The 13950-nt window shown below is 42.5% G+C and overlaps 1 protein-coding gene across 1 annotated transcript in view; it reads right to left on the reverse strand.

Moving 5' to 3' along the window:
• Positions 1–13950, reverse strand: part of NUP93 (nucleoporin 93) — a 91869-nt gene that overhangs the window by 16894 nt on the left and 61025 nt on the right. Inside the window, exons 5-7 of the mRNA XM_045533682.1 lie at positions 13278–13406; positions 2505–2579; positions 63–152 (exon numbers count right to left, since the gene is read on the reverse strand). Of these exons, the coding sequence (XP_045389638.1) occupies positions 63–152; positions 2505–2579; positions 13278–13406 (294 nt within the window). The remainder of the gene's footprint in view (positions 1–62; positions 153–2504; positions 2580–13277; positions 13407–13950) is intronic.

A 13950-nucleotide genomic window follows, 5' to 3' on the forward strand; every position in this document is an offset into this window, starting at 1 on the left:
GGCTGCTAATCCCATCTGAACACTGGCCCCAGCTTTCTCCCTGGGCTGGCTCCGGGCGCTACCTTATCATCCAACTCTGCGACGGAAGCACAGAGGTCCACAAGGTTAGGCTGCAGGTGCCCGTTGACAATCTTCTCGTTATAGATATAAATCTGAAATGATGAAAAGCAAAGTAAATGGCACAATTTCTATTTTCACTTCTTTTTAAAGCGTCCTGAAGCAGTTCTGAAGCCAGGAAATGGTCAGCAGAAACTTCAGCCAACTTTTCCTTCCTCGGAGTGGCTGAGCTATCCACACTAGCCAGCTCCCTAGCTCTGTGTTTGAGCTGCGGGCAACACACCAAAGACAATTGTTACCCCAGCCCTCCAAACACGGGAGAAATGGGAGCAGGGCGGTCCAGTGGGAGGAGTGCCACAGGCAGTTCTGTGCCTCTCTGTCCCAGGGAGCAAGGACAAGGGGAAGATGAGAATGGAAGGACTCTGGCTGCTGCTTCCTAAGAACCAAAGCAAAGTTCAGTAAAATTCTGGCAAGAGGACTGAAGGGCCCCTGGTCCAGGGCTCATGGGCTGAGTACGGAATGCCAGGTATGTATAGCCCTGCTCCACATGTGTTAGAACAGCAGTTGCTGCACACTTGGAATATCCATTTCTCCTGGAAAGATTCTATGGTCTTCAGGTAAAATTTTCTCAAGAAATACTATCTATGTGAGCCTTAGGGTATGGGAAAGCCATGATTACTTTGGATTTTATTTTAAAAGAACTAAAATAATGATGGCAAAAACTAGTAAGCTCTACTCTTGTGGAAGGTTTCACTTTGTATTTGAAGTCTTTGCTCTACCAAGGACTGAACAAAGGAGGGGTTAGACAAATCATGACCCCACTGAACCTTCATTTTCTCTACTTTAAATGGCGGACATTAGTACCACACTTAGCTCCTGGAGCTATTATAAAGATTAAATAAAATGGTTTTAAACTATAAAGTAGTGCTTATTCACTCAACAAGCATTTACTAGGGGCCTTCACTTTGCAAGGTACTGTGCTCACCATGGGATACAAAGAGTCACCCTCCACTGGAGAGGACAGCCATGTAAACAGACACAAACGTGCCATGATGGTATCCTAGGTGCTATAAAATGTGAGTTTTATGAAGTTTTAGTCTTTGCAGATGTAGAAGACATACAGTTTCTCTCCTCAGAAGCTTATAATTTCATTAGGCCTCTCTTCATGGCCAAGGAGGGAGCCAGCCATATAATGAAGGTGAAATTTAAAGGGTATAGATGTGCAGGGGAAATAGGATCTAAAAGCTGGAGGAGAAGGCAATAAATGGAGGCCGGTGGTAAAACATGAGTCAGAAGGAGGGAGAACTCATCTGGGGGAGGCTGATGAAGCTGGCTTCAGCTGCCTGCAGTTTGAAGTGGCAATGGTACACTGACGGGGAGAGACTTTTTAAAAAGCGTTCAGAAAATTTCTCTCAACAAGGGATAAAAGAAGGACTTCTGCTAATACCATCAGCCAACCAGGTAATTCAGTTAATGCAGAACTCCACTGGCTAGTTAACTGGTGGCTGAAGATACAGACCTGTTACAGAGCACAGGGTCTAATGGTTCCATGCCCACTGTTCACCTCCACAGTGGCCGTCTGCTTCTGCCTCCAACCACCTCCCTCCAAGTTGGAGGGAAGGAAGGAGATGGGTACTATGGAGGGTCACAAGTGGCACTGATGTGTTCCCCTCAAAGAATCATAGGTGGTGGTAATGGCTGAGTGGTGTTCCCAGGGCCAATTCTGATACAAGATGATCTTAAGGGGATGGAGGCCCACTACCCTTAATTTAAGAAACAGGAATTTCTCCCTTCTTGATACTTTGTGAGGGAAAGTGGCAAATTACAATGAAACATAGAGTCAGCTGGCACAGCTTTATTCAAAAAGTCAATTCCACTTTCAGTCCAACAGAGTACCTGTGCTTAGCACAAAGCACCTCAATCCACAGCCTCATCATTGCATAGCCACAATTTACAACCAGAAGCCTGATCCCCAAAATGTCACGAGCTCTTCCAAGACAACAATGATACTAAGTAGTGCTAAATCTGACATGCTTAACAAGGCAGAAAAGCATTTAGAAAATTTCTCTCAGCAAAGAGTGAAAGGAGGATTTCTTCTAATTCCACCAGCCTAACATGTACTTCAGATAATACAGAACTCCATTTGTTAAGCAGTGCAGTTGCTCAAGGCTTTATGCTACACAGGGCTCTTGCCAGAAATGCAAACTGAGATGCCTTGGTCAGTATAGAGGATAGATTTCAATTTCCCCAAATCAAATCTGAGCCATTCTATTACCCTATTTGACAGAATTCCTCAGTGGCCTATATGGCAAAATATTAACCAGTCCTCTAAAAGACAACCCAACTTGCTTTCGGGGTTTGACCTTCACATGGAGTCTTTGCTCCCTTTTACTCCCCAGAGGCTCACATGGATTTTCCTGGGTTAAGTCTTCCCTGAGCACCCTCACCTGCCGGGCGTAGGCCATCTCGATGCTATCCAGAGAGCTTCGACCAGGTGGTCCCACGTCACTGATGTAACTTGGCTGTGGATAAACACACATTCACAGTTGGGTAAGAACAGTGTTCAGTCATGTGAAGAAATAAAAATCACGTAAACATCCTGTCTTTAACAGAGCTGTGAGGAGTCTGTTTCCTAGTTAAGATTTCCTCAAAATGATGATTTTAGGGATTTCAATAAAATGCAACTTTCTTACCATGTACACATAGGAGGAGAGCAGGCATTGGACTGGATTAACTAAAAAACAACAGGAGGCTGGATAAGCCCTACTGGTATCTCGGTGACTGTTTTACTTGTGAGGCCATCACTTTTATTGGTGGGCCCCCTGTTTCCCTCAATTGTATCAGGCAGTTGAAGGAACAGAGTTTACAGGTCACAACACCAGATTTAGACATTTCCAATCTAGAATCTACACTAAGACAACAGCTGCGGATTAATTTTCTGTTATCTGAAGATGTGGAGCCTGGCTTCTAAGTTAAGCATTCATTCATTCAGTAAATATTTGCCAAATGCCTGCCACGTGCACAGCTGTGTATACATCCATCTCCACAGGGAAGAAAACAAGCCAGCCTAGAGAGCCTGTCCCCAAAGAGCTTACCAGCTGAAGGAGAGAGTCAGATACAAATACAATCGTGTCACTTAACAATGGGGATGCACTCTGAGAAACGCATGGTTAGGTCATTTCGTCGTGCAAACATCTACTATACACCTAGGCCATATGGTAAAGCCTACTGCTCTTAAGCTACACACCTACAAGCATGTTACTGTACTGAATGCTGTAGGCAACTGTAACACAATGGTAAGTATTCGTGTTATTTAAACATATCTAAACATAATAGGTACAGTAAAAATAAGGAATTATAATCTTGTGGGACCACCGTTGTATATGTAGTATATGACTGTATATGAAAAAAATTTATCAGTCATTTTTAAGTGAAAGACACATAGGAGGAGAGCAGGCATTGGACTGGATTAACTAAAAAACAACAGTTTTTTTAAAGTTCATCTTTAACTAAGCTTACGGATCAAAATTAGGTATATTCTTAAATTTCCAATACATTAGCTTGCACTGTAGCATAACAGAGATCAAATTCTTTAAACTTATCTCAGTTAAAATAAATCTTATCTCATTTTTTTAAAAATATTCTATTCTCTAAAATCTAAAGTACAGCAGTTAAGACCAGGCTTCCTGGGAAACCAACAGAAGACAGCAGACAAATTTCCCAGCACCATGAAGCTGGTAAAAGAATACTAGAGGCCAGGCGCGGTGGCTCACGCCTGTAATCCTAGCACTCTGGGAGGCCAAGGCGGGTGGATCGCTCGAGGTCAGGAGCTCGAGACCAGCCTGAGCAAGAGCGAGACCCCGTCTCTACTAAAAATAGAAAGAAATTATCTGGCCAGCTAAAAATGTATATAGAAAAAATTAGCCAGGCATGGTGGCGCATGCCGGTAGTCCCAGCTACTCGGGAGGCTAAGGCAGAAGGATCGCTTAAGCCCAGGAGTTTGAGGTTGCTGTGAGCTAGGCTGACGCCACGGCACTCACTCTAGCCCGGGCAACAGAGCGAGACTCTGTCTCAAAAAAAAAAAAAAAAAAAAGGAATACTAGAGTGAGCAAGAACTGGGAGTAGGGCCTAGGGGAGGGGCAGGTGGCAGAAAGGTGGTTTTAAACTCTCAATTCTGGAGAAGGAACACTGGACTATCGAGGATACCTGGGTCCCAGGAGGGCCACTTCAATGCCTGGCTTTGGGGTCTGCAGCAAACCACTTAGAGCCTCAGACTCCCACTGGTCAAAGGAACGGGCTGTCCTAGATGATCCTGAGAGGTCCCCCTCAGCTCTGATCTCCATGCTATTAAAAGAGCTTAAACAGTTCGCTGATCTTCACAGGTGCTGCTGGCTGGCTGACCCAATGACCATTCCCAATCCCTACCTCTCACACCTTTACTCCCTGTCACCTTTCAGTTTGGCAAACAGAATTAGATATACCCAGTAGTGCTGGTGAATGTTTAATAATCGGCTCTTGGGAAAGGGGACCTGATGTGCAGTATTTGCTGGTTTCTGTGGTATAAATACTGCCACCAAGGTGCTATCAACTAGATTGCAAATTCTTGGAAAATTTAATAACAGGAACTCATGAGCTGGCTCCTACACACCACTGAGTATACCCTTTCCCAGCCTCTACTACAGCCAGGAATGGAGTGCCCTAGTTCTAGCCAATGAGATGAAAACACAAGTCTGCCAGCGTATCTGGGGACAGCTTCTGCTTTTCCTGATAAAGGGGGGGGGGGGGAAGAGCCTGGCATGGCCTTTCAGCTTTCTCCCCTTCCTTCTGCCTTGAATGTGAATGTGATATGTAGAGCTCCTACAGCCATCTTGTAAACCTAAGGTAAGTGGATGTGTCACAGACGGTGGTGCACAAGGACAGAAAGGTACTGGGTCTCTGACGGCACTGCGGAATAACTGAATTAAGGTCAACACTCTTCACACCTGCAGATTTCTTGGTAGGTGAGAAAAAGAAACCCCTATTCAAGCCACTCAATCTCAAGTTTTCCATTATTCACAGCTGAAAACATTCCTACCCGAAACATGGAATTAATAAAACCACCCAGTTACAATAATAAGGATAGCTATACTTAATGAGCGCTTACTATGTGCAGAGCACTGTCTGAATTTCCATGTATTGACTTCACAACCCTGTGAAGTAGGTACTTTTATCATGTCCACTTTACATTTAAAGGCACAAAAGCACAGAGAAAGGTGAAGCAATTTTCGCAAGATCACTCCAATAGGAAGTTGAGGATCCCTGGCTTGAATCCACTGTCTGGCACCACACTCTGTAGTCTTTGCCATTACGCTATCCTGCATGCCAGGGCAGCCCAGGGCCACTTCCCGAGGACAGTCATCACAGAACAATAGAGAGCAGTGGTTAGAAATCCTGGCTCTAGCTCTTACTAGCAACATGACCTTGAGCATATTGCTTCTTTTAAGCCTCACTTTCTTTAGCTGTAAAATGGAGGTAGTAACGGTAGCCATCCCACAAGTCTGGAGTGAAGATTAAATAGGGAGAAAAATAGTTCTTATCCCACAGCACTATTGTGAGGAAGAGGTAACAAGAGTTCAGCACAGTGCCCAACACATGGCCAACAAATACTAGCTGCTGTTACTACTTTATAAACAAAAAATAAACCACCACAATGAACACAGGAACGAATCCTACAATGAACAACAATGGATAGACAGGGACACTGCAGAAACAAGACCTAAAGTATTTTACTTTGTGCTGGCTGGAAAGTCTCATCTCATTTTTCTACCATGAACACACATTCCTTGTTGGAAGAGAACCCCCCCACCAGAGCATTTTCTACTTCTGAACTAATTCTGAGTGTTTCCGGTAACACTGTGTTGAGGACTGTTCCATTGTAAGACAGCCACCTTTCTGGAAAAGAACTATCAGAAAGCTGAAGATTCCACAGTCTTTTTAAAGAACAGAGCAGTAAGCCTGTTAATTCCAGTAACCTAGTTGGAGGGGAATAAACAGGGGAATGAAAACGAGAACAGCACTAAAGCATTTCTTCAAGGACACAGTTGTTTCCGCTAAATACATAGGAACAGCCTTGAGAAATATTTTCCAGTACTAAAAACCTAATTTTTAAAATTATCCATTTAAAAAGTAGTTGGTTTTCACCCTTCAAATTTCCATTTAAATTAATTTTGCCTAATGCTCTTGTTTTCAAAAGTACCTCTCCTTCAGTTACCCTTGGCCAAGCTGCTATTTCACCACACATAAAAAGTCAATTATCCATCAACAGGGTGTGTACGTGCACATTCCCGAGCAGAGTAACCGGCAATCGCTCAGCTGGAATTCCACAGCCAGGGGCTGCCTGGGGGCTGGGACAGCAGGTGCCAGTCTGCTGTGTGGGAATAACGTTCCAAATGCCTCCGATGGATCCCTGGGCTTCTCTGCACCCGGCTTGACTAAGCCACAGCAGGAAGAACAGGACAGGAAAGCAGCAGGAAGGGACAGCAGCAGGGAGTTGGAGACCAGAAAGGCACGAAGGCAGCAGGGTAAAGCCAGAGAGGAGAACAAGGGGCTCACCCAGGAGTCTGGCGATATGTGGAGAAACAGCAGCCTCCGGGAGCACAAACCAAGAAGGGTCTTGAGCAGATGGGGTTCCCCAAACAGCCACGGGATAGATAGGATGGGGCTGGAGAGTGGCAGGAGGGAACTGCAAATTTTTATTAAGCACCTAGTATTGTACAAAGGTATCCAGGGACGCATAAAACTCTCTTCCCCTGTAGGGCACATTCTAGTTGGGGGAAAAGGAATGTGACTAGCGGTCCTAGCAAAACAAGCATAGAGAAAAAGAAAATACGGTGATACTGCAGACGGAAGAGAGTTTAATTTCCATGTGGAATGTTTTGGCTTTATGGAAGCAAAATATAACCAAAGATTAATTTACAGTAGTTGACTACAAAATCTATATGTAAAAGCCCAATACTACTAGAAAAAAAACACCAACCAGGGGCCAGAGGACCTAGGTCCTCAGTGCAACCCAACTAATGATTGTGTGACCATGGATAAATACTACTACTTGAGAATAATACTTGGGGCATTCATAGGATAGAACACTATTACAGCCACTAAAAAATGACAGAAACCTATGTGTACTGAACTAGAGAAAGCTCCAAAATAAGTAAAAGATCAAACAAAAAATACTGAATTATAGAACCTAATGCATAAATGATGTCATTGATAGTTGATAATAAATTGACAGCATATACATCCATGTGCAAACGTGCATATAAGCACCTGGGAGGAAATGGAAGGGGCTGCACCACTAGCAGAGGTTGATCTGGGGAGGGGACAGAGGCGGCAGCAGAGTTTTCCCAAGGTGGTCTACTTTTCTCTACCATCACAACAGTGCACAAGATCAGAAGGTGTTCATGTATACAATACATCAAGACGAGAAAATGAAGGGCCCGTTGAGTTTGGGTTTTTTAAAAAATCTTTTTGAAAGAGCAGCAGAGCACTTTCTATACTTGAATTCCTACTCAAACCCCAACATGTGAACCAGGTCCATCCCCAAGGAAACTGCCAGGAAGCCACAAAATATTTCTCAGAATCATCTAGTCTGGGGTTTTCAAATTCAAACTCAGTCAGTCTGTATTTTATTGTATTTCTTTGAATCCACCACACCATCTATTATAAGACACAATGTCATTTTATGTACCACTGCGAAAGAAATGCTATCACTGAATTTAAGACACATCCTCATTTCAGAGGTACCAAAATGTAGAAAAGATGCATGACTAGGAACTGATAAAATATGGTATTAAGTCAGTTATTAAAAAGAGACTTTGTTCAACATATACAGTATGGAATGTCACCATCATTATCTATAATTATTAAGGTACAATTTAGCTTCTCTAGAAAGTCTGTTCCTTGTAAGCTCTTTTCCAGACAGTACCTTAAGGGACACCCATTGACTATGTCCAATACCAAACAGCCACTAGACTACACTGAGGTTAGACAAATTTACTTTAAACACTGTTTTAAAAGTTGGCTAAGCTACACCAAGGATTCCCCCAACTGTTTACCCCTTGCTGTCACACAAGCCTTGAGGCACTGGGGGAGTTCTTCCGCACACACACCAGACGCACGCAAGAACTGGGGCACAAGGGTTCACAGCCACAAGTCTCACTTTCTTGCTTCAAAGCACATTTTTATTCAGACCACAACTTGAAAAGTTATTATGAATCTTTTCATTCCTACCTTCCTTTAAAAATTATACCCCTTTCTTCCAGTGATATCCTAAAGAAATTAATTTCCCAAATTGACTTTATGTTACTGAAGCATCATTTCCTTTATTAAAACTTGCCAGGAACAGATAATACCAACGTCTCTTTGGAAGGAATTAGGGGAAACTCCTGTTATTGGAAGGCTTGGGGGAAAAATGTTTCAGGAGTCATCCTGTCCTAGTCCATTTTTGCTTTTTTAAAAAACCTCTGAACCTCTCTTTTTATTAACTTATATAAATCTGGACATTTTGCTTCAAATGTAAGGTTAGCTCAAAACGATCTGAAGCATCCTCCCTAATTAGAGACCTTTAGAGTTCAAGAACCTTATTCCTGACAATAAGGCACCCAGAAAAGAATGTTTTTGTTATCAAGTCATACTTCTTTATTTCCTCTGTTCATTTCTAGCAATACTTTATAAATCAAGGAAACCATTTAAAAAGGGATGGATCCATATTACAATGATGAAAGTAAACTTAACAATGTCTATCTTACCAAATACTAAGTCACACAAATAATACTAGGGTACGATGAGTTTGTGCTCTATGCCAGGCACTAGGGTAGGTGCTTTACTCGTATTTTACATTCCCTACAACAGTTCTTCAAAAAGGGCATTTCATAACAAGGAAACCCAGGCTCAGGAACCCAAGGCTTGCTGAATTCCAAAACCTGTCTTCTGTCCTCCACACTGTGTGGTCTCCTCCAAACACAGTGGACAAGGTACCTGCCCAAGTGGAATTAATATCACCTTTCCCTCATTTTAAAAGAAATTATATGGAAAAAGCCTATAAAAACACATGGTTCCACATATGCACTAGAATGGTTAAATTTAAAAAGACAGAAAACACCAAGTGTGGCAAGAATATGGAACAAATGGCATTCTCACATATTGCTGGTGGGAGGGTACACTGATACAACCATTTTGGAAAACATTTTGGTGGTATCTACTAATGCTGAAGACATGCATACCCTCTGACTCAGCAATTCCCCTCTTAGGTGTACCCAACAGAGATGCAAACATATATTCACCAAAAGATACATGCAAAAAGGTTCACAATAGCACTAGTAATAAAAGCCAAGAACTGGACACTACTCAAATGTCCACCAACACTAGAACAGATCAACAAACTGCAGTTTGTTCAGCTATGAGAATGAATGGCTTACAACTACATGCAACAATATAAAGAATGTTATACAAAAGCAGCCGGAATCAAGAATAACAAGAGTATATATTGCATGACTCCACTGACATAAAGTGCCAAATTAATCTATGATATTAAAAGTCAAAACAATGGTTCCCTTGTTGGTAGAGGGTGGCAACCAGAAAGGGACACAAAGGGGATTGCTGGGGGGCTGGTAATGTTCTGTTTCTTCATCTGGGTTTGTTTCATTTGTGATAATTCACTGAGCTGTATACTTATGATTTGTGCACTTCTCTGCATATATGTTATACTTCAGGATAAAAGTTCAAACAACAATAACAACTGACAAATCTGTAAGGTTCCACAAAAGGGCAATTCTCTGAATAATCTGAAGAGAGAACCATTTGCATCATCTGCTAACATTTACAGCAAAGCTATCCACTCTAATAGGTGTCACAATAGGGAATAGCAAAAGCATCGATAACTCCCTTCCAAGGGGACTCGAGGTCAGGGAAGAAGAGTCTACTAAATAGACTATTCTATTTTTAAGAAGGGCAATCAAGAAAGAACATCTCATTAGCAATTTATAATTACTTTCAAATCCCAACACAGAACACAACCTATTAACATCATTTTAAAAAATGAAGTTTATAAAATCATGAGCCGTTCTAGTTATTTGCCCAGATTCACAAAGAATTGAGAAAGAAACAATAGGTTGGCCAGAGTCTTATAAATTAGTTCTTCTTTACCAAAGACTCTGATTTGAGTCTGAAGTCTTTGAGTATAAGAAATATGGGATAGGGTCCCTAATGAGCAATTTGCAAAACAAATGACTTTGGCATCTATTTATTTGAGGGAAAATAGAAAAACTGGCATTTAAATCACGAGCAAATTTGTAGATACAGGATGTGCAAAGTTACCTGTAGACACCACGAACTGCCAACCTACCCATCCGTGACCTAGACTTTAACAGAGGGATGGTCTAGATGCCAACAGCCCTGGGACTCGCCAGCGTACCGCATGTCTCTCTGAGCCTCAACGTGCACAAAGAATGCTAGCTACCCACGAAACAACTTCTGGGGAAAAAGACTTAAGAGGAAGGACTTGTAACACTACCTAAAAATGTCTATCACTATGACTTTTATAACACTATAATTTTTAATCTCCACCTCCAAATCGTATGAATCTACTTTTTCTTAAGACAACAGCAAGGAATGGCCATTATAGATCAGGTACTTTACATTATTGTTAATCTTCTCCAATAATCCCACTTCATCAGTGAGGACTCTGAGGGTCTACAGGTTAAACAACTTGGACAAGGCCTCAAAACTAGTCACTGCTGATTTGGAAAAGCCAGGATTTGAAGTCCAGGGCTCTCTTCTCCAGATGCCAGAGTGGTGAATGTATGGCAAGCTATGATTCCCCCTGGCACAAATGCAGACATCACTGATCAAGCAAGACACCCATTCCTGCTGATCCCAGATGCAGCTTCAAAATCTCTCTCAGGAAAGATCTCCAGGATGCATTCAGAGAAAAAGAAAAATGCAGACTAGAGCATACAGTAAGCTAACTTTTGTGTAAGAAGGAACAGGGATAAGAATACATAGTCTCATGTGCTTGTATAAAGAAATACTGGAAATATACACAAGAAAGTAGTAATAGTGATTGCCTATGGAGAAGATAAAGGGGGAAGGGAATGAGGTACTTGGGGACAGGGTGCTTTAATTCTTGAATCATATTAACTACATTGCCTTTATTTTTAAAATTTATGCTGGCAATTCAGACAAATGATATTTAACATAGCCATTCTACAATCAGTTTCAACATATCCCTAATACTTCAGTTAGCACAAAGTTAACTAGAGGCAAATGATTCACTCAACAAATATTTCTTGGGCATCTACTATGTTCCAGAGACTCTTCTAGGCACTGGAGACAGATGAATAAACATAAAACCCCCCCAAATCCTTACCTTCATGGAGCTTACATCCTACTGTGAGAAACAGACAATATATAATATAAAAACATAAAATATATACTATGGCATATGTCAGGAAGTGGTTAAAGGGGAAATATAGCAAGAAAAGGGGATACAAGAAGTGTTCAATGAGAAAGGGTCAGTTTGGATTTTGGGGCCTTGGAAGGCCTCACTGAGATGGTATTAGGTAAATATCTGAAGGAAGTGAGGGAGACAGCCATGCAGTTCTTTGGGCGAAGAGCATTCTAGGCAGAAGCAACAGCAAACACGGAGGACCTGAGGCAGGAGCAAGCCCACCAGGTTTGCTCAAGGAAACTGTAAGGAGCCTGGTTGGCTGGAACGACAAGAGCAATGGGGAGAGCAGCGTAAGATGTGCTTGGAAAGGCAATCAGACCAGGTCACGGAAGGATGCACAGGTCACAGTGAAGGCTTTGGCTTTCACTCCAAGTGAGATGGGTGTCACTGGAGGGTTGTGAGCAGAGGATTGACACAATCTAAGCAGTCTTTTAATAGTGTTGCTTTGGCTGCTGTGTTGAGAAGAGCTTGTAGCAGGGTACAAGGGCAAAAGCAGGGAGACTAGCATGGTCAGCAGCCTCTAAGATGGCACCAATAATCTTCACCTCCTGGTATTCAAGCCCTTGTATAATTCTCTCCCCTTGAATGTAGGCTGGATTTAGTGACTCACTTCTGACCAACAGAGGTAATGGGATATTACTTTTAAGATTAAGTTACAGAAAGACTACAGTTTCTGTCCTGGGGGCTCTTTAGCTCTCCCTCAGACCCCTTCCTCTTGCTCTAAGGGAAGCCAGCTATCATGCTGTGAGCAGCACAATGGACAAAAAACTGATGTTTCCAGCTAAGAGCCAGAGAGAACCTAAGGCTTGCCAAGAGCCAAAGGAATGACCTTGGGAGGGATCCGCTTTGCATCAAGCCTTGAGATGAGAGCACTCTCCGCCAACACCTTGACTGCAGCCCCTGGAGGCCCCGAGCCAGAAATACCCAGCTAAGCTAAATGCTTGTTTTCAACAACTAAGGTTTGAAGTAATTTGTTACAGAGCAATGATAACTAAGACAGTAAGTCAGGAGGCCAGTTTAATAATCCAAGCAAGAGATGATGCTGGTTTGACTAGTGTTAAAAGTGGAGGTAGTGAGAAGTGGGTGGATTCTGGGTATATTTTAAGGTAGGGTTAACCGGATTTGTCAACATGTGAGAGAGACTGGGTGTGAGATGGGTGAGAGGGAGAGGACAAAAATGAATCTGAGGTTTTTGATCTGAGTAAGTGAAAAGCTGGAATTGCCATTTATAAAAATGGGGAACTCTATGAGAAGAGAAGGCGGGTTAGGCGGGAGTTGCTATCATGACTCAATTCTGGACATATTTAGCCTGAGGTGGCTATGAGACATTCAAGTAGAGCCAAGAAGGCAACTAGGTACATGGGTCTGTGGTTCAGTGTTGCAGGTATGAATTTCAGAGTCTTTGGCATATAGACGGTATTTAAAGCCACAAGCCCAGATGAAATTAACAGGGCAGTGATTAAAAGAAAAAATAAGAGGTCAAGGACAGAGCCTGGGATACTCAAACATATATAGAGGTCGGAGAGTTTGAGGAAAACTCAGCAAAAGAGACTGAGCAGAAGCAGCCAGACGTGCTGGAGGAAATCCAGGCAAATGTGGCATCCTAGAAGCCAAGTGAAGAAAGTGTTTCAAGGGGGAGATAGTAATCAGCTGTGCCAAAAATACTAGTCAAGCAGAGAAGCATTCTCCAACCTCACATTTTCACTGAGTGGTTTATCTTTTGGATTCAACCTACCTCACTTTCTTGAGTAAAGTCAAGGGCATCTTCTCCTGATGCCAGAAGTGTGTGTAGAATTCGCTGTTTCACTTGCTCCCACTCAACCAGCATTGACTCTCGATGGTACTCCTCAGCCATGCCAAAGGTCTGTCAGAAAGGAGCAGAGAGCAATGACCCACATGAAAAACAAAGAACATGGTTTCCTTTAAAGCCCAACAGAAGCTCAAAGTCCCCCAGAGCCACCATTTCTCCCTAAGACGAACAAAAGCAATCTACTTTTTAAATTATCCTCAAAGAATTCACTGACAACTGTTTGCACGACCCTATTTCATTGATTCTAAGACATTTTTAAAACCCCTTTTTTCCCCTGAGACAGGGTGTCACTCTGTCATCCAGACTACAGTGCAGTGGCGTCATCATAGCTCACTACAACCTCAAACTCGCAGGTGCAAGCAAATTTTCCTGCCTCAGCCTCCTGAGTAGCTGGGATAAGAGACCCATGTCACCACATCCGGCTAATTTTTGTATTTTTTTTTAGAGATTGGGTCTTGCTCTTGCTCAGGTTGGTCTTGAACTGTTGGCCTCAAGCAATCCTGCCACCTCGGCCTCTCAAAGTGCTAGAATTATAGGGGTGAGCCACTTTGCACAGCCTAAAAAAACTTTTTAACTGTGGTAGAATACGCATAAAATT

Source organism: Lemur catta, chromosome 20 (assembly GCF_020740605.2).
Source record: "Lemur catta isolate mLemCat1 chromosome 20, mLemCat1.pri, whole genome shotgun sequence".
In the NCBI taxonomy this organism is placed as follows: Eukaryota; Metazoa; Chordata; class Mammalia; order Primates; family Lemuridae; genus Lemur; species Lemur catta.